Here is a 26,862-nt window from a genome sequence, read left to right on the forward strand (position 1 = left end):
TTAGTGTAACAATTTTTTATTTGTTACTTTTTCACATATAACTTCATGTAAGCTACAAAAATCGTGAAATGCAGAAATGGTATTAAAACTGCAAACTTAAAAGTTTTGATTAAAAAAAAACTTTCCCTGCTAATAATGACCATTTAAAATGAACCGTATTTTGATGGATTCATTTAATAAACATACTATATATCTCTCAAAAATAAATAAAGAACAACATCAGAAAAAAAAATCAATACTATTAACAACATGAAGCATTTAGTTGTCTTTTTTTTTTTTTTTCTTTCATTTAAAGACAAATTAAATTTCTAGGCACAGTTTTAGGCATTATAGAGGACACAGAGGCAATAGGTTAGTGTGCACTGCTCTGTACAAAAATACAGTCTGAATAAATTACATTGCTAGCCATAAGATTAGATTTCACTTACGGGTCAGTTCATTGCATGTTTAATAATATACAGTTACATGCTAATCCATATATATCATTTATATCTCAAACACATAGGTCTCTATATTTGTTTTTAAAATTTACAAAAGCTAAATGAAGTTGTGCAAGAAATCCAGAAGAGGTGCTAGGTACTTGTCAGCACCGGACGGTATACTTTAAGCCTAAAAAATACAAATAACTAGCCCTGCTTGCAAGTTTGCTATATATATATATATCTTTATTCATATATATTTGAATGATAAACAAGGGATTTGCTGTGTGAAAGAATCATCCTGACAGTGAGACAAAGTCAAACAACTGAAATAACGATGGCATGACACAAGCATAATGTTCAGAATGATTAATTTGTTGTACTTACACTCAGACACAACTTTTTTTTTTTTTTTTTTTGTGTGTGTGTGTGTGTGTGTCTAGAAAGAAATCAGAAGTGTAATTACTTTTTGTTCAATTCTGAAAAACAATTACCATTATTGGAATGGGGGTGGGAAAAGAACTCAAGTAGCAACATAAAGGGAGGTTCCAAGCTGATAAACGTAGATACCTAAATCCAAATACTAGATGTCCAAGTAAAAGGACCTGAGAAGCTCAAGGTGCATCCTAATAGATTGAATTATGTTCAAAAGGAAAAGCAGGTGCTGAAATCAGATCTCTGACCCAAATATGAATGAAGAACCTTGTCTTTAGGCATTCACATTTGTAATTTTTTTTTGCCTGAACATCATTCGTATTAACAGCCATGTAACTTTAGGAGTGCTTGCGATTAACTTGCATATGCCTTAAGCCTCACATTTAATTTCACTCAAACTCTACATAAAGAAAAAATGTTTTGATAATTTTGTAGATTTATTACTACAGTATTGTACCTTCTTACCAGCATTGGCAAAACACTGTGCAATACTGCTATCAAAACACAATTCTCCTAGAAAGGTATAGAAATCTTCTCACAGTGAACTTCTCTCTACATTAACCTAATTCCCATGCCAAACTAAAATGTTCTCCATGCTGCTAAATAAAAGCAGAACTACAGAGCAGTTAAGAAAGACACAGAATTTACTACATACTGAATATTTGTCTTAAGTCAGTCTCAGAAAAAATAAATGTTACAAATGCTCTTGGGTGCCTGCAAAATAAACGGACCTATATCTTCCTTCCATCCTTTACCTCTTTAGGCATTGCTATACAATCCCTCTTAAGTGAAACTATCGTTTTGCTCTGTCTAATCTAATTAATCACCACTGGTCCAGGAAGGAATGCTGATACAGAATATTTTTCTGTGATAGTGAAGGCTTAGCTCCAGGGAGGCCTGGAGTTTTAGAAATCACTTCTGTACAGCAGCAACACTTTGAGAACAGCTTCTTAGAGGCAGTCCTAGGGTAGCATGGTCAATGCAGAGCCTCTGCTCCCTGAGAACTGCGGCATAATCATTAACACTGCAAATGTGATCTTAACATTGAGTCATTCAGCAGTCTTTTCTGTGGAACCAGCAAAACCATTTGTGCAGAGGTGGACATGCAACCCCAGTGTATCCACTTTTGCAGAGGTCCACATAGAATATACTTTAAATTTCTCCATTAAAAAAAATAGTTATTTCTAAAGATTAGAATTGTATAAAAATATGTTCATAATTAATTCAAAATACCCAAACAAGCAAATCGTAAACAAAAATAAAAGTGATACAGTTTAAATACACTGAGAAATTCTCCCTATTTTAACTTGGATTTCATTTAATGGGTACAATATCCAGATGTTTTAAGTGGGAAACATACTAAGCAAGGAGTAATTAGGTGTACATAATCATCAGCCAGCCCATTATAAACTCAGCCTTTAAAAACATGAGAGTAGCTCCTGCAGTGCTAATGTTTTAATATGGACATGAATGGGTCTCAGCTATGTTCTTGATGATCAGAAACAGTAGCAACCTAACTAGGTATTTTAAAAATGGCAATTATTTTTTTTTTCCCTTTGCAACAGCCTTATAAAACGTTTTTAATAAGTATTAGATTACATATGGAATAACAAGTAGTTATTTCATTCACTTGTACCTTAACTTGATGTGAACTTTTAAGCATTTCCCATAACACAGAATCTGTACAAGGGCATACACAGAAGACAAACCATTTTATATTTATTTTGCAATGCCAACCGTGACTGGGGGTACCAGTCCAAGACCCTCAAAAATGTGTACAAAGTTAGTATTTTAACCACTGCATCACAGTTCTTATTACAATTTAAAGATGAATTCTCTATCTCCCTTTGTATTTATATTTGTATTATGTATACTCACTTATACTAACAAATACCTTCCAAAAATAGAATTGAACTTGTTCCATACTCTTTTTTTTTTTTTCACGCTGATGTTTGGAAGTTAAAGGGTACTTAGGAAAACTGCAATTTATTCATGCATTTTAGATGCCTTAGGGATGTATATGGTCTTTTGTCCTCCCCCTTATTTCCACCCTCCCAGCATAATACTCAGAGCTGAGACAACTTCCAACCACATAGTCTCCAGGTTTGGACTTCCTTCAACAATCTGCTACAGCTGGCATGGTGATGGCAATTACCCAATTACCAATTCATGAAATCCTGTGTGTGTGTTTGCTTTTTTTTTTTTTCATTCTCCAAGAAGATTGTTGAATGCAGATATTAGACAAGACATTAACCAGTTACATTCACTGTCCTCAACAGTTACTTGCAACTAATTCCTTAAGAGCTTTTTTGAGCAAGTAATAAGGGGCCAACACAGCCTATTGTACAAGATGCCATTGCCTGCTTATCAGACATTTGAATCCTCAATGATACAGAGAAACTTCTAAATGGAGCCTATACCAGCTGCTCCCCTGAAGGCAATAGCAGATGCTGGCCTTGCATTCTCATTCCAACTAGTTTTCTCACAATGATCGCTGTCACGTAGATCCTTTGCTTGTTGTCGGAAAAACAAAGCCTATGTATCAGCAGCTTGCAGCATCTGCCTATGTAAGATCAGCAATCCTAGTGTTCGCAGTTCTTCTAAATGGTTGTAAAAGCTGGTTACAGTGTTCACACCCAAAAGGCAAAGGCTATTTTTATCAACTGAGCAGACTGGTGCTCCACAAGTGTTCTAAAAAAACTGTGAGTTAGAAAAGATGGGGTAATCCTTTTGATATTTTTATTTCCATTAAACGATTCTAGTAATAGTCTTCATAGTTCTTAGGGTTCAGGCAATAAAGGATGGCACCCCCAAACGAAAATATAGTTGCACCCCAAGCCAGGCCATAGCCCCAGTTGAACTCATGGTATATTTTCAAGCTGACTGTTTCAATGAACTTGATTGGGTAGAGGACTAAGCTGCACACCTGAAGAACAACTGAAAAAGAAACAAACCAAATGTCAGAAGAAGCCTTAATTCATTTCCATAAAGCTATCACATAACTTAAATTCACATTTCAAAATGCTCTTGGTGCAATTTTTGCTATTAATACTGTATACAATATGTAATATATATATATATAAACCTTCATTTCTTCCACAGAAAACAGAGCAGTTCTTGCATATTCCCTTGATGATGAAAAACAATATTGCTATGGTATAAAAATAATACTTCAGATGCCCAAGAAATAAACAGTGAAAGCAATCTTTTTCCAATTCTTTTCTGTCTCTCTTCTTTGTATTTTAGTCTGGAGTCATTATTCCCTCCATAACAACAAATCTAAGATCATTTGTTCCATACCTATTATAAATAAGTCAAAATAACAAGAAGCAAGAATAAATGAATATTAAGAAATAAAGCTCAGAATCAAATTATTTACTTAGCCTAATAGTAATTCATTGCAGTATGTGATCCATATTTATGTACATGGAGACTCAATGAATTACATATTTTTTATGCATTACTGTGTAATGCAATCAGAATTAATGATATTATTGCACAGAATAACTAGGAATTCATGAAGTTTGATCAATTGCTAACCTTTTCAACAGAAAATATTTCCTTACATTATGAATTTAGTGGGTGGATCAGAGATGCTTAATTTTGAAAAAAACAAAAAACAAAAAACAAAAAACAAAAAACACTAATAACACACATCAAATCCAAGGCAGGAAAGAGCGTAAAAACCATCACTTTCTACAGTACTGTCCCCCCTAAGAGTGCCCCATTTCCCACCGTCTGATCCACAGTTCTGCAGAGGAATTCATCAAACCTGTCCTTTGTGATACACCAAAACGATACATACTGTAACCTGAAAAGGAAGGCGCAAGATGAAAAACCCCAGTTTTCACATAAACAATTCAGTCTGATCAGTGTCCATGCTCTTTTGTAATCAGGCATACTGCTAACAGTATAACTGAGACAATAGCTTCCAGGGTAAGCAGGTGAAAGTTGCACTTAATTTGAAGACAAGAACAATAAAGATGATTTGGTGATTCTTTAGGCTTCCAGTTCTGCCATCTACAAACAAATATCATGGGAATTATACATCATAGGACCATACAAAACAACCTTTTTATCCCTCAAATGAGTCTCCCTTCCGGCATTTAGAACAATCAGGTTTTAAAGACTTCAGTCCATGACTTCCCCTATAAGCTACGAGCCTTCTAATTACAGACGGTGAGCACATCCACAAAGTTGAGCACATTCTTAAGAATTTGCAGACTTGAGACATACTCTGATCAAAGTTCAATGGTATAGTTAGTTATAATGCCATAACTACTTTAACATTGACTGCTTCATTTTTATTTATTTATTTATTTTTTAAGACTTTACCAGGTATTGTTAAAAGAACAAACACTACTTTATATAAAAATTGTGAATTTTTATAAAGCCAAAAGTCAAAATAAAATGCCAGTGGAAAATAAGAAGTATGACTACTTTTGGCTACAGAAGCTTTTTTGAAATTACAGTGAAATAAAATAATATTAATTATATTTTCCTGCTGGTCAAACACTTTTTGCACACCCAAAACCTGTCATTTGCCTTTTCATTCCCACATGCCCTCTTCAGTGCTGTCAAATGTCATCTTTCATTAGGTGCTTAGAGACCAATGCTTTCTTGTCCTTTGGATGGGGACTGTTATGGGGAGAGGATTTCCAATGCTCATCATACACCCTCTGATATCACGGCAAAACATCCACTGGAAATTCATGCCCCCTCCCACCTCTCACATCCAGTTAGCATCTTCAACTCTTTCTTGGGACTGACAATCAAAGTAATGTTTGGATAGTGGATTTTCTGCTGTGGGTACTAAAATCCACAGGATTATTATTTTATTTTATTTTATTTTTTTTTTTAATTCTGAAGTTATTGAAGTGTTACTTTATGTCATTTCTGTTTAATATTTTTTGTCTGCCAGCTCACAAAATACTGCACAACACTGGAGAAATTTTGGCGTGGTACACCAGGGAAAGCTTCTAGTCTTATGAAAAGATTATGCATTCTAATTCTGTATAATGAGAACATGGTTATACCCCAAAACACCTGAACATATGCTCAACTTTCAGTCACATCTTTAAGACCATTCAAAGTCCAAAAGAATTTTTCAGATGAATAGGTGTAAGCAGGTTCTTCAGTGGCTTCCTGAACTGGAGCTGCAGAACCTCTGTTGGGTCAATACAGAAATAGCCATTGGTGTGCATGTGTCTCTATCAAGTTGCACCCAAGGAAGCTCCCTACCTTCGCTCAAATTAATACTGAATTTTAATCTGTGGATTGGATATGTAAAAAAAAAAAAAAAAAAAAAAAAAAAAAAAGTGATTCCACTGGAACACGTGGCTAACAGAGCAACACCTACAACACATACTGACATTTTTATAGTGAGGCATCCTGAATTTGCTACTACTGGTTCAGCTACACAATTGAAAAATTCAAAGGAAGTGCTGATATCAGCAGGCCAGCAGAAACAACCACACTACATAACAATGCTGTCACTTTGCACTATTTACAACTCCCATCATTGTTGCTCCCTGTAAAATGGAAAGGGACCAATATAGGCTAGAAACAAGTTAGTGAAGTTACAAAAAATGACCAGTATGACCCAAAAAGATGTTGAAATCAATGACTGCAAGCACTGATCCACATCCAATACATTTAAAGAGACCTGCTCATAGGAAGTGTAGGTACTACACTTTTTCAGAAATACTAGTTCTTCCCTGTAGAAAAAGGCTGCAAAATAAATAAATAATGAATCCACCTAAAATCTCTATTCAAAAAAAAAAAAAAAATAGTCAGCTCAAACTAGACTACTCATTTCAAGTTTAGACACATTTTTATGGCTAGTACACAGTAGAGGACAAGTACACAGGAACAGGAATACTTTTACTTCATTTACATGAAGTGTAAGTACTCACCACATTAAACATGCAAAAATCACAACAAAACCTTTAAAACTAGAAAAACTAAATTTCAGTCATCTTTTTCCTTCATTAAAATTTTTAACTATAATAGATCTGCTGTTTAAAAAAAAAAATCCTTAAAATTGGGCTTTTTGATTGGTGTTTCTTACGAAAATGGTGGTGCTGACTAGTTCTCTGTACCATTGCTCCTGTTCATTCACATACACTTTATTAGTAACCAATAGGTGTTGCAGTTTCAAAGACTGACATACAACAACAGTCTAGGAACTTTTTGTGCTTAATACAACCTGTGCAAGAAATTGTGAAGGAGTATGAAGAGGAGGGGGGGGTGATCCATGCTAATTTTTAAAATATTGCTAGCTTAGAATATGCCACCCTACTACAGACGAAGACCAGGAATTTCAGCAGGAGGCCCAGCTGGCCAAGCAGGGAATTTTTCCAACAAATGTGTAAGAAATGAGCAAACAAACAGGAAACAAGGATAGACAATGAGAGGGAAATATAAAAATACTATTTTGGTACTTACATACAAAATCAGGAAGGCTGAAGCCCAGCTGGAGCCAAACATCAAGCTAAGAAATGGCAAAAAAAAAAGTGTAATAAATTTCCACAGGTGCATTAGTTGCAACATGAAGTTCAGAATATGTACTGGTCCAATGATGGGCAGAAAAGCAAGTCTAATGGCAGATGATGCAAAATGAACGCTTCTCCAAGATCTCCAGGGGTCTTGGAGCCTTTGGGAAGGAGTAGGGCAGTCAGCAATGCAGAAACAAGTTAGAGACGACAAAGTTGCATCAATGTCTATCAGCATCACCTCAATCCCTTGAAACTTTATGAAGTACATCTTCTAGTACATCTAGTTCTAGGCAAGTGCAGGCTCCTGCACCTAGGGAGGAATAACCCCAAGCACTAGTACATGCTGGGGGGTGACCTGCTGGAGAACAGCTCTGCAGAGAGGGACCTGGGAATTCTGGTGGACACTGGCTGACCACGAGTCAGCAATGTGCCCTTGTGGCCAACAAGGCCAACAGTATCCTGGGGTGCATTTAGAAGAGTGTTGTTAGTAGGTCAAGAGAGGTGATCCTCCCCCTCTACTCAGCCCTGGTGAAGCCACACCTGGACTACTGTGTCCAGGTCTGGGCTCCTCAGTACAAGAGGGACATAGAACTACTAGAGTGAGTCCATAGGAGGACTATGAAGATGATGAGAGGACTGGAGCACCTGTCATATGAGGACAGGCTGAAAGAACTGGGCCTGTTTAGCCTGGAAAAGAGAAGACTTAGGGGAGACCTCATCAATGTGTATAAATATCTGAAGGGAGGGTGTTGAAAGCATGGAGCCGGTCTCTTTTCAGTAGTGCCCAGCAACAGGATGAGAAGCAACGCACACAAACTGAAGCACAGGAAGTTGCAGATGAAAATGAGAGGGCATTTCTTTACTGTGAGGGTGACAGAGCACTGGAAGAGGTTGCCCAGAGAGGTTGTGGAGTCTCCTTCTCTGGAGATATTTAAAATCTGCCTGGATGCCATCCTGTGCAATGTGCTCTAGGTGATCCTGCTTGGCAGGGGAGTTGGACTAGGTGATCTTCAGAGGTCCATGCCAACCTTGACCATTCTGTGATTCTTGGAGTGCACCTCTAAGCATGTGCAGAACAAGGTGGCATTCAGCAGTCAGCAGGGATTCACCAGGCAAGGGTACAGAAAGGTGCCAAAATGATTGAAGCCTACAGCAAATTGTCCTCAAGAGGAAGAAGAGGATGGTAGCTTTATTTAGATACATGAAGAGGAGGCTAAGGAGCAATTTCAGTGCAGCCTACATCTACCTGAAAATGCAGCTACAAAGATGTTGAAACAAAACTCTTTGTAATGGCAGGAAACTTAAGATGTTGTCAAGAGACAGAACTTTCAGTTTCACAGACTCAGAATGGACACATGGAAAAAAAATTTAAGGAGGCCAGTACAGCAACAGGACAATGTACTTGAATGGGTTGTACAAGCTTATCCTTTGAGATCTTTCAGACTAGTCAAGATAAAACCACAGCTGACAGACCTAAAGTTAATGATCGTCCTGCCTCAACAACCTCAACAAGGAGTTTGGACTAGGTGCTAGATGACCTACAGTATCCTGTCAACTGATTTCTTTTTCTTTGATGCTGTTTTGTGCTCTTCTGATTTTTTTTTTTTATTATTTTTTATTTTTTGTAGCTATGTGCACTTCCTCCTACCAAAGTTTGTCCTACTTTTCAGACCATTCTTACAATTCCTCAAAATTGAATTTTGTCTTCCAACACATCTGTATTTTTTCCTACCTTCATTTAACTGCAAGTTTGGTAAGTATACTTTCATTCTGTTTCACAGCATTATAAATAATGGCACAGAACTCGGGAGTTAATCCAGCAGAACTGTGCTCAGACTCCCTGTCAAAATGTAAAGATACATACATATCCTCTACATATTATCTGCTTGTCATTCTTTTACTCCCTCACCCATATTTTCACTTCACCACCATTTCCCTAGCTTACAGCACGTGAACATCATGTAAAATGTGTTAAAAGCTTACTGACCTCAAAGGTTCTTCTAAGACCTAATCATAAAAGGTAATGAAATTGTTTTGACACAAGTCACCCATATGAAGTCTCATTACTTCACAGTCAGTCAAATTTGTGTCTTCATGGGCTGAAAAGGAAGGAAATTCTTAAGACAGTGAGAGCACAAGCTCCTCAGAAAGCACTGTTAAAACAGAGCCTGTGAAAGCAAACACATTTTAAACGACTTTTTTTTTTTTTTCTTCAGACAATCAACAATTCTACTTTCTACTCCTAAAATTTCACCTGGTTAGCAGTCAGTTATCTGGTAACCATATTGTGAGACTCCTCACGCTGATGAGTTTATGACCTTAGACATGGCACTTTGAGGATGCAGCTTTCAGAGCTGGTTTGAATCAGATGCATTTAAATATTCCAGCAAGTATGTATGCTACTGACCCCTACTTGACAAAAAATGCTGGGAAGAGCTGTATGAGGACACCAAGTCTACCAAGCTCAATTAAGACTGATTTTTGTATCCCTTCATACAGCACACTGACACAAGTCAACGAATTAACAAGCCACTATAATGGCTAGCAGTGAGATATTTATAAACCCCAATGGATAGCTCCACACAAGTGTCCTGCAACTCTGCCTTTCTGTATGCTGTACATTTTTCCATCGCCTGAGATATTCTTGCTCCTCTCCCATTACACAGAGCTGATAGTACATATTTTGAACACACACTTCTGTTGATCACTCAATGGTTTATTCTCAGTATCCAGGTAGATATTTTTTTTGTCCGTTTATCACCTCTTTCAGCCTCAGTAACTCATTCATCTTCCTCACCTACAAAATCACTAAATGAAACCTAAAGCTGAGGGGGAAAAAAAAAATCAAAATGAGAAGAAAGAGAAATGCCTGGAACCAACTGCTCAGACTCTGAAGTGCCTGGAGGTCACTTTTCCATTTGGTTCTCTTTCCCACACTGTGATGTTTTCTACCCGACACCCACATAGACCATTAATATATCTAGGCAACTCATGCTGTGTCCTTCTACCACAAGGCAGCAGAGGGATGTGTTCATAATCAGTCAGGCAAAATATTTTGTGATGTCAGAAGATTCATGGGACAGGGGTTTTCTAGCCTCATGGATGTTCTGTGAAATCCACAGGTTGCATAACTTTACTGTGCTGTAACCTTAACTTCTTCCTCTTCACTGGTGGATTCTTCAAGTGATTCTCTCAAGATATGCAAGTCCATACTCATATCAAAAAGTAGCTGAAAACAAAGAAAATCCATAGGAAACGATGTCAACAATGTCAGCATCAAATCCTGAAACAATTCGCCTCAGACTTGCCAGATAACGAAGAAGAATCACAGAATCACAGAATTTCTAGGTTGGAAGAGACCTCAAGATCATCGAGTCCAACCTCTGACCTAACACTAACAGTCCCCACTAAACCATATCCCTAAGCTCTACATCTAAACGTCTTTTGAAGACTTCCAGGGATGGTGACTACACCACTTCCCTGGGCAGCCTGTTCCAATGCCTCACAACCCTTTCAGTAAAGAAGTTCTTCCTAACATCCAACCTAAAACTCCCTTGGAACAAAAAACTCCCCTGGCGCAAATGGGGCAGGCTGCCTTTGCCTCATCATCTCTTTTCCTTTTACAGGCTTCAGGCCAGGGGTATTTAAAATACATGCAAGTGTGTGCATACATACATACAGCAAAGGAAAGAGATGGACACCACTCATGAGCTACAGGATTAATACATTTTCCTTTCTGATTCAAGTAAGCATTAAACCTGATCTCCTCTCTGGTGACAGCAACAGGACACAAAAGAATGGCATGAAGCTGCATCTGGGGTTCAGGAAGTGGTTGGACAATGGTCTCAGACATACGGTCTGTATTTTTGGGTGGTTCTGTGTGGAGCTAGGAGTTGGACTCAACAATCCTTGTGGGTACCTTCCATCCAGGAATATTCTACTGTTCTAAACTGCCACCTTCCCCTCCCCTCTAAATTTTGTAATAAATAGTAGAACTAATTTTATACACAGGAGAACAGATTAAGCTTTAAACAGAACAGTAATATTTCGATTTTTTTTTTTATTTAAATACAAACTGTATACTGACTAAGCAATATGGCAAGATAGTAATTGCTCACACATACGCTTCCTAATTTACTAAACAATGTTATGATAAATTAAATCAAAAACCAAATAAGAAATAACTACATAAACTCAGCAATCCTTATCACTTCAAAGTTAACTGCCCAATATGATTTATAATCTCAGAATTAGTACTGATATTTAAAGTAATGGCACAAGTGCCTTTATTTATTCAGTCAACTCGGCAATACAACACATGAAACAAAAAGATGCAATTTCTGTTCATAAAATCTGATCCTTCCTTGCACTCACCTTCTCAAAGTGAATAAAATATAATCTACTTATATTTCTTGAGCAAATAAAAGCGCATCTTGAAATGCTGTGGTTCAGTCAAAGTAACATAAACAGCAGGGGGCAGCAGTAGCCTTCCCCAGAGCTTTTGATTTCTGAATCTCAGCCCTTCACGTGCTGAGTTTGTCTTTTTGTATACTTGTACGTGGCTTTTTTTAATACATCCTGAAGACTACATTCTGTCACTCTCTTCATTAAAGGCTATCAGAAGGGGCTTAAGCTGCTAGCTCCAATGCAGATATGAGTGACAGGATGAAGACAAACTTTTCTTGGTGAATCTCAGGAGAAATAGAAACATCCATGCTGACTAAGGCCCAAAATACCAGAATGTATGAAAGGAAATGATTTGATACTGTAATTATACCACACTGGACCAGTTTTAGGGACAATTCAGGTGCATACGTCTCCCTTAAGATTTTGTGATTGTCTATGTAAACTGTTCCATCCTGATGTTTTTAAAACCAAACAGGGACTACAGTGTGACAGCTTGTTAAATTAATAAGTGAGCAAGCTGACACAATGAAATTAATTCCTCCAGTGGCACAGGAGCATCTATAAATACCTCACAACATAATCCTATTTATTTTCACACTTGGGGCTTCAAGGTTTCACATCTGAGCATTAGTTTTCCCAGTTTAAATTGTAAAAGGAAGAACATTAAAATATCAGAAAGGTCTTTGCATGAAGAATAAAAATGGGGCCATCAAGCAGCACAAAGTAACAGACTAAAAATGGTACTTAAATGGATTTATCTTCTGTAGTTTTCCCCGCTGCATATACTTCACCAAACCTGAAGTATAAGAAGAATAAAAAATTGTTTATGAACTATAAAAGTGGAACTACAAAAATTATTAATACCTTGTAAAACTGGTATCCTGAAAAACCTCACAGGACTTAACAGTCAAGAGGTAAACCAAATGCTTCTGAATTGGTATGCAGTACAAGGAACATTTTATTTCATGAAAGTAAAGCTGCCCTTATGCACTTTTCATAATGGTGCTGGTAAACTGCTTACCTGCAGCAAAGAGCATGACTGCAACTGGTCTGTAGAACCGCCTCCGAGATCCCACACAGATTGAGATCAGACCAACCAGGAAAGCTATGAGAATGATGGCAGCACCACCCAACAGCAAAGCAAGAGTAGCTATCTGCCAGTCTATAGGAAAAAGAGAGAGAGAAAAAAAGAAAAATAACAATTCAGTTGCAATAAAACAAGCCCATACGCTCAGCAGAAACAACAGAATACGAGGAACACAGAGCCTGTATCAAGGTTTGGGTAAATACACAACTGCACTTTTTCTTTTGGATTTCTTGGATTTCTTTTTGCTAATTAGCCAAACACCTTTACACAACAAATGCGACTTAACAGTAAAGTGCAACAACCTCACACAGTTTTTCAAGGCTTAGTTGGCCTCATAGGGATTTCAGCTGAGGAAGATTGAATAATTTGGTACCTTGGCTTTGTCCAATTTAGAATGAGAAATTGAAGTTGGGCCAGGATTAGCTGGCATGTCTTAGCTGACCCCCAAAATGCTGTAAGCCTCTCACAGAACAGAGTAAAACTCAAACCTCTGCTTGAACTGATTACGGTGACATAGGAAGGGAAATACACAGAGGCTGATCATGGATACATTCCACTTGAGAGGTAACAAGCCCATGTAACAGGAATAATAAATAAATAAAGTAAAAGAAGGAAATTCTCAAAGGAAGGAAAAAATACATTTTCAACACTAAAAAAAGGCGAATGTTTAGCCCTTATAAAAAATGGTAATGATGCAGGGCGAGTCAAATATGAAGTCTGCTTTAAGGTCATCCTAATGTGTCAGTTTTTCTTTTCTTCCCCCAAAAGCAACTTTTGAATCTAGCCCAGTGTGTTTTCTAATTATTTTTATGTATGCAGTTACAAACAACATCCTTGAAGTCTTAGATAATATAAAACAAAATTCATCTGCAAGCAGATGGACACCAAGGCCATACAACATCTAACTTAAAAGGTTCTGTGGGATTTAAGAAAGGCATAGGCTTCGTGCCATCTCTCCATGCAAAGAGTACTTAAAACTTTGTTTCTTTGCAATCATGGACTTCAAGAAAAAGAAACTGATCACTATTTACTATTGATCACTGTTATTTTGTACTTTAAGTATCCAATGAATATCTCATTCCTTTGAATGTACTAGCACGCACACGACATTCAGAATGAAATGGAAGAATGTGTTGTATAGTTCAAAGAAAATAAAAGGATTTAACAGTTTTTAGAATAAATTTTGAGATTTTAATGCTACTAAAATAAGAACAGCAACAGTAAAAATACACATTCTCTTTCTGAAAAGCAAAATTCAGTGTTTCAGACAACAACATATTTCTGGTTTCAACAGGGATCTAATCTGCTAAAGATGCCTAAAATGCAGTTGTGGGGTTTTGGAATGGGAGGTTTACAACTATAATCACAAAAAAAAAACCTTCATATGTTATATGAAAAAGATGGAGAAGATGAAAACAAGAAACTGAAGATCTATAGAGGCGTTTCTTATAAAGAAAGTTGTTTTAAAGGTGTTTGTGTGTGTACACACTTATTTCAATTTTTGTTAGAAATCTAGGCATATTGTTTACTAATACTTTAATTACTAAGTACTCAACCTTCCAAGCCCTTTTACTCCATGTTTTTGGACCAAAACCAAGGCTAGGAACAATCTTTTATTCTTCTACTTTCAGCATGCAATCTAAAAGATCAGCCTGCTGCATGTTCCTCTGGATGGAAATACAATTTTAGTTATGGATTGGAATGTTACGAGAAGTGGTTTTTAATGTTGATGTGATACTTCAGAAACACTAAGTGGTTAGTATAGTGATGATTTAGAAAGTATTCTTCCAATATCACAGTGCATTATGAATAGAAAATATAGAAATAAATAAACAGAACAGACCATTTTGGAACACTATGAAAGGAATCTTCGGACTTGAAGATTACACAGCTACAAAGACTAGACACGTAAATTCATCTTGCCCCAAAGTTAAAAGCCATAAAAAAGTGATAAAATAAATCAAAGTGCCAGATGGGAAAACTCAGAAACCACCAGTTTTGAAAGCCACTACAAATAATACAATATTAAATACTGCCTTTATATTGACCAGATACCGAAGTCTAATGCAAACAAAAGGTGTACAGCATTGGAGTAGCAAACAAATGGAAAAAGATTTGAGTACATTATTGCTTTACAAAGCCATGTAGCAAGGCCACCAATCAAGTGAAAATAACAAAGGCAAAGATGATATAAGCATGAGGTTAAAATACAGCTTGGCTTCCAGGACAGAGCTATCTATGGATTTTGGAAAGGTTAAAAAATAAACAAGCTACTTTACTATAGTACCAATGTGGGAGGTATCCGTGTTGAAAAACACCTACACTCCCAACTTAAAAAAAGAATTGACTTAGTTAAACAAAGTTAGATTCTAGAATAAGAGAGCCTACTTGTTGTTGTTGACAATAGGACCAAACTGAGGACTGAGGTTCTATATGTTTCTAAGGATTGGGTATTTAACATTGTGTTCTGTGTTCCAAAACGTCTGGAATCTTCTCCTGCCCTGCCCTGCCCTCCCCCCCCCACCTTTTTTTTTTTTAGTTCCAGTCTTCATTTGAGAGCATGCAACTCTAGCAACCTTTAGGTACACCTGCAACAATGACGGATTCTGTTTGAAGAACATCATGAAAGTCAGTCCAGTCAGACAGCAGACAGACATTACAGCATAAGTAATAAGGGGCTGAGTTTTTCTATATTGCCTACCATGGAAACTGTATGCTTAAATCTCCTTGTTGTCTTAGAAACACCTTAACTATCAATTTTGTAAGCCATTTGAGCTAGCAACAAAATAAATCTTATGTTGGACTAAGTAAGCAAATTTCTGCATAGGCAATGCAGAAATTATTAACAGTGATTATTTTAAGAAGAGGCCACTGGATTTGTTTTATATGAGAGAAAAGAAACATCCAAGAAAACTGAATAACTACTCCTGAAAGAAGAATCCCCTGTAAGTTAAGATAGCTACAACATTATAACCACATGTAACAAATGCTTTTCTACAGTAACAAGGTGTAGTTCCCTCAGACTACCCAGATGTGATTTATAACACACAGCATCAAAATGGGAACAGCAGATTTCTCCTTTACATAGTGTTACTGGTACACAGAACATAAACATCATCAGTACACTTTGGTGATATCCAAAATATGCTTGCACCATATCTATACATGAGACAATCTTGTAAATGAGTTACTATACTCATTTCAGGAGACTCAGCAATTCAGGGAGACTGTGCAGAGATAAAAACATGCATGAACATGAGCAAAATGGGACTTTGGAGAAGATCTTTTTAAGTTTTCAGGATTCTAAATATGTGTTTACACGTAAGAATGCACATAAATATTTTTCACTGTACATCGGCACAGTTTATTTACATTATACAACAACTATTTAAGAAAAATGTTAAGAACCAGTAAAAACTCCACTCCCGCAAATCCTTAAAAACTTTCAGATTTTAAAAGGTGCTGCCGTCTCACAGGTATGCTGAAATTAAGTTCATTTGTTGTTTTATACCTGCAGAGACAACAGAAAACCTAACTTTTTCCAATTTTCATTATTTTACCAATCTGAACAACAGGAATGAATACATTTTTGGACAATCGCTGAGTAATTCAAGACAGATTTCTTAATAAAACTTCCATTTAATTTGTACTGCATTTAGTTCTGTAAATCCAAAAAGTTTTTTTACTGAACATGAACCATTGTTTATGTTTATTCCATGGTAAATCTATACCTCAGTTCTGATAGTGATGATAACTTTTGCATCATTTTTATTATAATAATCTGCCTGTTAGTTTAGGGATGCAGATTTCAATATTTGCAAATGTATGCAAATTTGAACCCAGGTTCTTCAAACATATTTTCAAAGCATATTGTATAAAATTCATAAAAGTCATCACTTTGAGTAAAATAAAAGATATGACGTTTCTTTTCAAGTAATTGTTCACAGATAATTCAGTGCCTTTTTGCAAGGACAGACTGATTGCATTGCTCTTTGGAAATTATACCAGATTCTTAATAATATGGAAGCACAATGTTAATTGCACACTAAAAGGTGTGACTCTCCTACCTTCTTGCCCCCTAATGAAATGACCTAAGGCTTATATTCATTGGCTGTATATTCATTTATAATTAGAAGCACCTCCATTTGCTTTATTTCTTGGACAAAATAATGCTTCAATACCAAATTAAATTCAGGAAAAGCTTTAAAAGAATTATTAAAAATATAAAAGTTCTGCAATATTTATTTTAATAGATAGGCCATTTTTTAATGTGAGAAAGAACAATGCAAATGGCTAGCACTGTCATTTTTCCACATTTTCGGCAAGTTCCAAAAAAATTAAATATTCTCTCTATATGGTATTGTCTAGTAAAAAAAGCTGTGGAAGTAAAAGCATATTGTTGGAATATGTGAAGTATTTGTACATATGTTTCTTTCAGGCAACAAAAGCAAACTGAATACATCTCTTAAGAAGCAATCAAGTACTCCTTTCTTTCATACAATGGTTCTATGAGGAGTCCTCTCCTCACAGAGGCTAAAGAAATGCATGCATCTGTTACAAGCTGAAGGTAATGACCTTCTAGCACTAAACAAAACACCACTGAGGAAAACAAAAACAAAATAACTTATAACACTCTAATGCAAGTTTTTCTGATTAATTGCAAAGCCTCCACTTAGTACATACTTGCTGTCAGCCAACAAATATTCCTAGAAATTGTAATATAGCATTTAAATTCAGGAGTATTGAATTTCAAAGAGTGCGTCAAGTAAAGCATAGAAAGTTGAAGCACCCGCACATAAGGAATTAAATATAACCTACTTAATGTCATAACAATCAACTAAGATAAATAAGGCTGCTACAGATATTCCTAATTGTTTCACATTAAAAATTATTTTTAATGTTATCAACAGTCATCAACTTAGCCATCCAACAACCATGTTTTAAAAGTAACAACAATATAAAAAGACAAAAATAGAATCTGTTTTCTAAAAGTATATTTGTCACATGATAGTGCTCTTTTTTTCAGCATTATCAGGTGCATGGATTTCTGTGGAAGGTCAAACTATGGAATTCAGTGGAAATACTGAAGGAAAACAACTGTTGCATTCACCTTTAAGATCTGTGTGTGCAATAATTTTATGTACAAAGTCAGTTTTTTGGAATCTTGCCTGAGATGAAACAACTTTTTTGTTTGTTTGTTTGTTTGTTTTTAAGTTGCTCAGAAGAATTTTGCTTTTACCTTCTAAGTTCAAAACAAAACAAAATATTTGGCTGTGTGGATGAAGGACAAAATGGTTAAACTTGGGAAGTCCAGCATTTATAAGTTATTTGGTTTCTATTCCTCCTTTCTTTTACAGTCAGCACAAGTACAGTCTCTTGAGACTGTGTAGTCTACACTTCTGCACACTACAAAGAGAAGCCTTTTCTGGCAAAATCCATTCCAAATTTCCATTAAGTTCCTCTAGCCACAACCTTTCACAGTGGAACCTTGTACAAAATAGTAATAACTAAATATTTTGTGCTCCTTGTCAGTTCATACAGCATACTTATTACTGCTAGTTGTTGTACAGATACACTCTGGATTCTGCATTTTCTTTTATGGATTCAGATTTTTCTAAAGTATGAAAATTGCTTGTGTGTGCGGATCTTCAAGTCACTTCATCACTTAATAAGTGTTAGCCATAGCTGTGGGAACCAGACAGCAGTGGCTGGGAACATCTTTTTCTTAAGACAAAACTCAGATACTCCATCTAGGCATTCTTCTAGTTGTGACTTCAGTGTGAACTTGAACATGAGATATAATAAAGGGAGGTCTCAGCTGTAAAAATAATCTGTTCAGAGAAGAGACAAAGCATTTTTATGCTTCTTTTGCAACAGGAGATTTATTTATTGTGCTAATATGTCAGAACTTGGTCGTCTTCTACACACAAAGCCGTTGATACCAGGAGTCTTGCACAACACAGGTGGGCTTCACAGTGAGGTTTTTATGTGCTAATTCATCAGAATTTTGGCAATGTCCAAACAGAAATTTGAGCATTTTAAGCTGAGTGTCAAAATCCTTAAGTGCCTCCTAAGGATAATTCAGAGGTTCCACATAAGGCATCAGTCACTTTCAATTTACTATACAAGAAGCTCACAGGATGGTTTAGTGCTCCTAATACTGAGTGGAAAGTCATTTAGAGCCAGACAAAGAAAAAAAAAAAAAAATGCACAGAGATGTATCCAAAAAACACCTAAGTGGAGCAAAATCAAGGATACCCGTGTCTTGCTGAGACATGGAATGCCAATGTCTAATGATAGCAGCTGACTAAGGAAATAGAAAAGGCAGATGCCTCCTTAATTGCAATATATTAGACGACTTCTCAGAAACTGTAAGATCTTTGCTTCTCATCTCCAGACCTGAAACTCTGCTTCCATTTCCAAAAGAATATAACCACTGGGTATGACTGATACCACTCTCTTCCATCTGGTAGACTGAAGCCATAGAAATATAAGAAAGATCCACAGAGCACGTAAACAAATAGATATGATGGAATACAAATCTGAGTTTTGCTTTCAAGTCACTCTTACCTACATGGTCTGTTCTGACTTTCCACCAATGAACAAAAGTGCCTCAACATTACTGGGAGGCAGCCCGAGTTCAGTTTCTCCTAGCTTGGAGGGAGAGGTCATTAGCAGTCATTTACAATGTTACATCTCTCTCACTCAGACTTGTTCTTGCTTTACTCTCCTCCAGAGCAAGATATCTTTTATCAGAGCAGAAGACACTAGCTCTGTTCCAAGTTAGGTAACAGCTGTTTGGAAGGACTCTCTATCATCTTAATTCCTCAGCCTGGGAAGAACTTGCTAGATCCGAGGACTAATTAGGCAGCCATTGTACAGATGCAGGCAACGCTACAGGAAGTGTTTTAAATCAAATGCCACTGCCCACGTGGATTTGTTGGGGAATAATGGTAGCAGATCAGGCACATCTTCATTCACCTTTCAATTGCAAGCAGAGCTCTTGGTGTCTTCCACCTAAGGATGCTGTTGAGAAGGCTGGGTAAAATATGGTTCCCAGAGAAGTCAGCAGCATGCAAAGCAGATACAGTTGTAGTTTCTCAGGATGATTTCAGCAGCCTGGCATAAGATATGCAGTGCATTAGTCTGTCTGATGTTTCTGTTTCAGCTGCTGTATTAGGCAGACTATGATGGCCCTGAGACTACTGGATTCAAACTTTGTGTGCTTCAAAAGCAGTGCAAGTTTTATCCTTATTCTCTACAGGAGATCAAACCAAACAACAAAAACAATAAAAATATGGTAACCATCTCTGCTGCTGCTGTTGTGCAAAGGAGATAGATTTTGCAAGACAAGATGGTCTAATGCCTGGGGGGTTACAGATGTACGAGCAACTTGAAACATAACAGGTGCTTGCTCCTCCGCCCACTGACACACATCTCTCCTGAAGATTAAAGCTTGCATTCCTTATTTATAGAAAATACACACTTTGGGAGGTTTTAGTATAACTCCTCTTTTTCTAAGTCATGGCCTGCCTGCACTTTTAAAATCACTGAGTAAAATCCTTTAAATGAAGCACCTCTTCAGATAGAGCCAAGTGCTGCCATTATACAGATCTTTATTTTATTATTTAAAGGCAACGTGCATTGCACATCACTTCTGACAACCGATTACTTCAAAATAAGCGCAGCATTACAGAAAATCAAGTAATCTATAATTCATTCATAGAATAATACGTGTACTCAGGCACTTCTTCCATTGGCTATGTGGCATTACTCTGAGATTAGCTTGCTACTACACCATTTGAATTATCAGATATTCTTTCATTCAATAAAAAAATGAAACACCCACCTACAACTCCAAGAACATCAGAAAACCCTGGAAATCTTACAATTGTGTCATTAGGAGAAAAGTGTGGGAGATGTGTTATACAAGCTTTTCAAAAAAAGCTCACCTTTTCTGACTTCACCCATATATATTTCAGTAATCTGAAGAAGGAATAAGTGCACTTCATGTTGTAACAGAAGTGTAATTATTTCCTACAGTTACCAATGCTCTTCAAGCAAACTGGCTATCTTTTGCAGTTTTCAAAACTCATTCCACTGTTCCTTGCAGAAAACAGTTAGCATTTAGAATAGTTCTAATAGTACTTTCCAACAAAATGATGGCATTTATATTATAGAACTGGAACAACTGAAAACCCATAAAGCAATACAGCTGGATAGACTTTACCCTCTACAGCTTGCTGTCTTGAATCTTACGTAGTTATCTCTGGACAAAAATCAGTAACAGAGGCAAGGTTACTCTATACTTGACTCTAAATATAAAGTCTCATCAAATATTTAAACCACTTACGATCTCCCTAACATAAGGAACATCTTTTAACTTACTGGTGCAAGGGTTCTTTATTAAATAAAGAGCAACAGGATAAGTTACTAATTTTGAAATTGCAATGAACAACAGCAGTAACAGATAAAGAGTGTTATCAGTCATAAAGAGTATGGTGCTCTCTGATCAGATAAACTCACACAAACTTCACACTTTATACAGTTCATGTGTCTAAGTGTCTCTTAGCTGGCTGGAGAAGGATGGCTGAAATGGTAGCTTGCCATCAAACTAAAAGGTCTAGACTACTATGCAGAAGTCTTAGATGTGTTATGCCTTGGGTAGCCTGAGACTAAAATAAGCGCTCCATTTATAAAAGAGGAGAGAATAACTTAAAATTTTCTATTTGGGCTAAAGGGAGAGGTAATTCACAAATTCAAGACATTCTGAACACATTCAAGAAGTCAGGTAAACATAAGGCATAAACAGAGTATCAGTGACCACAGAGTCACAGAAAAAACGTGGTTAGAAAAGACCTCTGGAGATCATGTCACCCAGCTCCCTGTGGAAAGAAGGACTAGCCTCCAAGTCAGACCCAACTTCAAAGCTAGATAAGCTTGTTCAGGGTCTTAGGTGGTGAGTTTGAAGTAGTATAGCTTTTGATTTTATATCCACCTTCAGATAAAGTGTTGTGGATGATTATTAAAGAGAGTAATATGGAAAGTGCCAGACTACAGTTTTTAAAAATAAATTGAATGTTTTATTAATTCATCCGTACATTGCATGTGCTACTTTCTTCAGACTTAGTTAAATCACATCTGTTTCTCTTATTTTATACCAAACTATCAGCCTTGCTAAGGTTTTTACAAATGTGTCAACATCAACTCAGAGCAACGATCCACATCTTCTAATGAGGAAGCTGCTTTTGAGCTAGAAATTTCCCCTTGGAACAACTGCTTAGATTCAAAACAAGCAGATACCATCCAAGACCATTGAGCCATGTTAATTCAGATATCTGCATCTAATGTATAATTAAGGTTAAAGCTCTTCAAGTGCTACCAATGAGCAGCCTTTTATTTTATTTTTTTCCTTTCAAGAACAAATTAGAACAGAATTATAAGCACAAAACTAGATTCAAGTCATTTTACTGTTTTATGATGTAACTTAAGCTTACATTTATGGTTTGACTTTTTTAAACCACTAGGCTTCAATATGTACAGAGGTCCTTTTGCATTTATTTCCTTGAGACCATTTTGCTTTTCAAACATTCATGGGTAGTTTTTGGAGAATACAGTAATCATAAGGAAAATGAGTTTTCATAAACAAATACATAGGTTGTTAAGTAACAAAGTCATGTCTCTCATCCATCAGGATAGTTTCATACTGGTTAATAGCATTCATTCAAATATATTTTTATATGTGCTATTTTCACAATAAACTGAAATGCTCCAAAAGGAGCCATTATTTTCTAGGAATAGTGTGCGCGTGCGTGTGTGTGTATATATATTTACATATAAAATGTAAAATACATGATGTTTACCTGACAGACCAGATTCTATGGAACCATTCCACATCATATTTATGTATCTTTGATTTAGAAAACTATGCCTGCAATGAACTGCATAAATTCAAATATGATATTATTAATTCTGAAAACATAAGGCAACTACCTGTAAAGGTATAGACATCATGCAGTTATACATAAGGCATATTTAATTTTAGGCAGATACTGAGACAGAAATAAATATTCATACATAACTATTAACTAAAGATAAATCTGCAAATCAGACTTAATACACTTCAAATGAGGTCTAAAGAAAATTTTGTTTAACAACACCAAAGAGAGATTCCAAACCCTGTAAGTTTTCAGTTTAGCATGTGGATTTAAAATACAGCAGACTTAAAAGACAACTTGTGCACAAGGCAATTTAAGCTTTGATCATAGAAAATAATTTTGTGCCTAGACAGCTGGTGAAACTGTAAAACAGCATTGCTGGACTTTATCACAAAGATCTCCACACTGGCAACTTTGTTAAATTTTCAGCTCCTGAAATTGTTATTAGTGGGAATTTTAGAATTTCATACAGGGGAGAGGAATATGCATGAATATATTTATATTTCTTGAAATTACAGAAAAAAATGAAAAGGTGATTTATGTAAAGACTGAAAAAGAAAAAAAAAAAAAGCAAATTAAGAAGAGCTCCAACACAATATCTTGAGGTGTTTTTTTGTTTTGTTTTTTTTAATTAATTTGCCTAATTCAGATACTTGAACTCACAATACTGTGCAGTACTTACACAACTTTAAAAGCAGTATGAGAGCAAAGGATTGCTTGCAAGCTGTAGAAAAAGGCCTCAAAACAGTAAATGAATGCAAGCAAAAATACATCCCAAGCATTAGCACTACTCAAGGAAAACACAACTATTTTCTGCTATAACAGCCAATGTAATCATGTTCTGTACATTTCCTTCTGTTCAAACACTACCAAGTTGCCCTTTTGACAGCAGTCAGGGGTCCTACATCTAATTACAACAAAGGTTTTTAATTAAACCTTGAATATGCTTTAACAGCTTCTAGCATGAGCTTGCCCTTGACGGTGCCACTTGAGGTACTCTCCTTCAAGGGATGATGAAGTAAACCTCTTAAAACCATGGGTGAAGATGCCTTTTTCTTGTGTATACTACTGCTTTTCACAGCTAGCTAGCTACAAAGCTGCTTGCATTGGTATCAAGCTAAAAGAGCTTTCCCTGTGGGAGCTCTCCACTATCTCCAAAATATACTGCTTGCTATATTCTTGATGTAGGAGGAAAGTGCACTTAAAATATTAAGGAAGCACACAAAATGGTCTCGAATATGAGCCCAGTCCAACTGGATGAACTTACTGGGAGCCCTTCCACTGACTTTAGTAGGAATTATAATGCACTAGCAGAATGTGAAGGCATACAGTAGTGTCTCATATTTCAGGTCTCCTCAGAGTGCAGAATTGTGTGCCAAACATGAGGAAAATTAATCCCCCCCCCCCAGTCACCTCAAATAAAACAATCATTCCCTTCTTCCCTAGTAGCGTGTGAAACCTGGCTCCACTATACTAGAAAGTATCTAAGGAAAATAAGTAAAGCTCATTCAATGAACTTGAATAAAACTGAGCAGGCAGGAATCTTCACACAGTATACAAGAAAGCTACAGGAGAGGGCAAATTTTCAATAAACAGAAATATTTTATTTCTATCCATCCACACTGATTCATCTTCCATCTTTCCATAAACAAATAGGTAACTAATAAAGCAACGAGATAAATTAGTTGCCTTACATGTTGTTCCATAAACTGTCCTGCTTCTCTTAATGTCCCACTGTGTGTGTGCATGTGTGTATGCACATGCGTGGTGGGGCACAGGTTGAGGGGGGAGCCCAATGAAGTGTGTGTGGGGCAGGGGGATTTGAAGCAGGTTCTCATTCAAGCCAGCTAAAAGGTCCTTCTGCAATCAAGGGGATACTATTTCAGGAGACAGAGAGAAGGGGCAAAGGATTCACGTTGCTAAGGAGACAGTAGAAGCTGACATTCCTACATAAATTTCCATTTATACCAGGGAAGGAAAAGAAAGCTCCCTGAAGTTTGTGTACCCGGGTAACTGATTGAAACTGACGGTTCTTTACAATTCGGTTTGAGGATATGTGATTTAAAACAAAATCCAAAACAACATTCAAAACCTCAAATATTACTCCACACAAGTATAGAAAGACAAGAACAGGAGCAAAGGAACCTGTGCAATTTCTACTCAAAGATCAGCAATTTCCTAGAACCTGTAAGAGGATTTCAGAGAAGCCAGAAAAAGAAAAGCCATCTAGAACATACAGACAGTCCCTTACCCCTTTCCCAAAACAAGCATCTCATCCATGCATGATTTACCAGAAGCTAGAGAGCACAGTGATCCAAACGGATGATATAGCAACGCAAGCATGTGTGGGGGGAGCATGGGGGTGGAAATGAGGGGCAGAGGGGAAGAAAAGAGGCCAGCTTTGTTTGTAAATGTTTCTGTTGGGATTCCTGATACTGGAATCAGCATAAAGTAAATAAAACAACACATAAAACCAGAAACGATTATCGAACTACAAAAGAATTTACTGAAAAAATATTCAACAGGCGGCAGCTTGTTTGTATCACTCACAACCAGCTGAGTGGTTTTTTTTTAGTACCCCAAGCAACAGTGAAATGGCATTAGAAATAAATAAATACTATGACCAAAGACACAGAAACCTGAAGAACAAAAGAACATCAAGAAGTCAAAATGTGGCAAGAAGGAAAAATAGTATGAAAGACAACGGGAGCAATAGCAGTACATGATAGAAAAAGGTATACACAAGTACACCAAGAGGAATGGAGAAAGCTAGAATCCAGATGTCTTCATGTGGGACAAAATAGCATTTTATTTATTTATTTATTAGGATTAGGAAGCCTCAGCTTTCCATGCCTGGTGACTTCTGGGGATGGGGACGTAATGATAAGATCCTTGATCCTCAACAGCTTCTCCTTACACGATAACAACGGCCACAAAGAAAAATAATCAAAAGTAGGCTAAAGTCGGGATCTTTTGTGAAAGCAGTCAAGCAGAGATAAGGAATCAGTCACCTCTTTCACTTACAGAAGCTATCCTTAAGCCTCTCCTGCATCTTAGACCGTCACGCGGGGAGGGGAAATAGCAGACGGTTGACTCCCGAAGCCCTCCCCAGAGCTTTATTTCCAGAAATCCCTGCCCTCGCCTTCGCTCGCAAGGCGGAGGAAGAGGGGCTGGAGCAGGGCGGCACGGGAGGGCGCCCCGCTGCACCAAGGCGGGTGGGGACGACGGGCGGAGAGGCGAGCCCCGGCCCCGGGAAGGCAGAGGGGAGGCGGCAGAGGCCGAGCACGGGGCGGAGAGGGGCCGGGAAGGGCGTTCAGGGCAGGCGGCCAAGAGGCGCCCGCGCCCGTACTTTTCCCGACGGCGGTGGCCGGAGCGGGGAGCAGGGCTGGGAGTGGGGAGGCAGCGGGCGAGGCGGGGAACTCGGGTAGAAGAGGGGGCAGCGGAGCAGAGCCTCGGGCACCGCTCCCATACGGGAGGACTGTCCCCAAGAGCAAGGACCCTGTCCCGAGCCGCTCGCAAACCCAGGCGACCGAGGAGAGCCGGCTTTGGGATGGCGGGGGCACGCCGGCGGGGCAGCCCGGGCGGCCGCGGTGGAGCCGGGAGAGCGGGAGGCGGCTCAGGGACAGGGGGGACAAGGCGGAGGGGCAGGGGGAGCGGGGGCAACCGTATCTTACCGCTGTGCAACGTCGACTCGCAGAGCCAGCTGTCCAAGTTTCCGGGCTTGCGGCAGGACTCCCACAGAGACAGGTAGTACTGGTGGTCCGCCGTCACCCAGGCGGGGCTCAGCACGGCCCCCAGGTCCAGGCACAGCGCCAGGAAGATGCACACCAGCCCCACCAGCTTCAGCGGGGTCAGCACCGAGACGCGCACCTCCTCCATGCCGCTGCCGGACGAAGCCATAGGGACCAGGGGGAAGGAGGAGGAGGAAGATGAGGAGGAGAAGGATGCGCTGCCGCCAGCCCCGAGGGGAACAGGACCGAAAGCCCGGCTCCCAACAGGAGAAGCTGGGGGCGGGAGGAGCAGCGAAACCAGCGCTGACTAACGGCGGGGAGAGGCTTTCGCAGGCAGCACAGCTCCCT

At 37.9% G+C, this 26,862-nt stretch overlaps 1 protein-coding gene across 1 annotated transcript; it reads right to left on the reverse strand.

The window, feature by feature from the left end:
* On the reverse strand, positions 1 to 26,862 carry TMEM47 (transmembrane protein 47). The gene is made up of 3 exons (XM_084301710.1): positions 26,458 to 26,862; positions 12,780 to 12,920; positions 1 to 3,791 (listed from the first exon to the last, which is right to left on the reverse strand). The coding sequence occupies exons 1-3, from the start codon at positions 26,681 to 26,683 to the stop codon at positions 3,613 to 3,615; spliced, it is 546 nt and encodes a 181-aa protein (XP_084157836.1). The 5' UTR covers positions 26,684 to 26,862; the 3' UTR covers positions 1 to 3,612.

The sequence above is a fragment of the Netta rufina genome (assembly GCF_964035555.1).
Source record: "Netta rufina genome assembly, chromosome: 1".
In the NCBI taxonomy this organism is placed as follows: domain Eukaryota; kingdom Metazoa; phylum Chordata; class Aves; order Anseriformes; family Anatidae; genus Netta; species Netta rufina.

Coding starts and splice junctions, on each gene's coding strand:
- TMEM47 (XM_084301710.1), bottom strand. CDS start 26,683: ATGGCTTCGTCCGGCAGCGGCATGGAGGAGGTGCGCGTCTCGGTGCTG. Junction 12,921..26,457: donor CGAGTCGACGTTGCACAGCG/GTAAGATACGGT, acceptor TTTTTCCTATAG/ACTGGCAGATAGCTACTCTT. Junction 3,792..12,779: donor AGTCATGCTCTTTGCTGCAG/GTAAGCAGTTTA, acceptor TTTCTTTTTCAG/TTGTTCTTCAGGTGTGCAGC.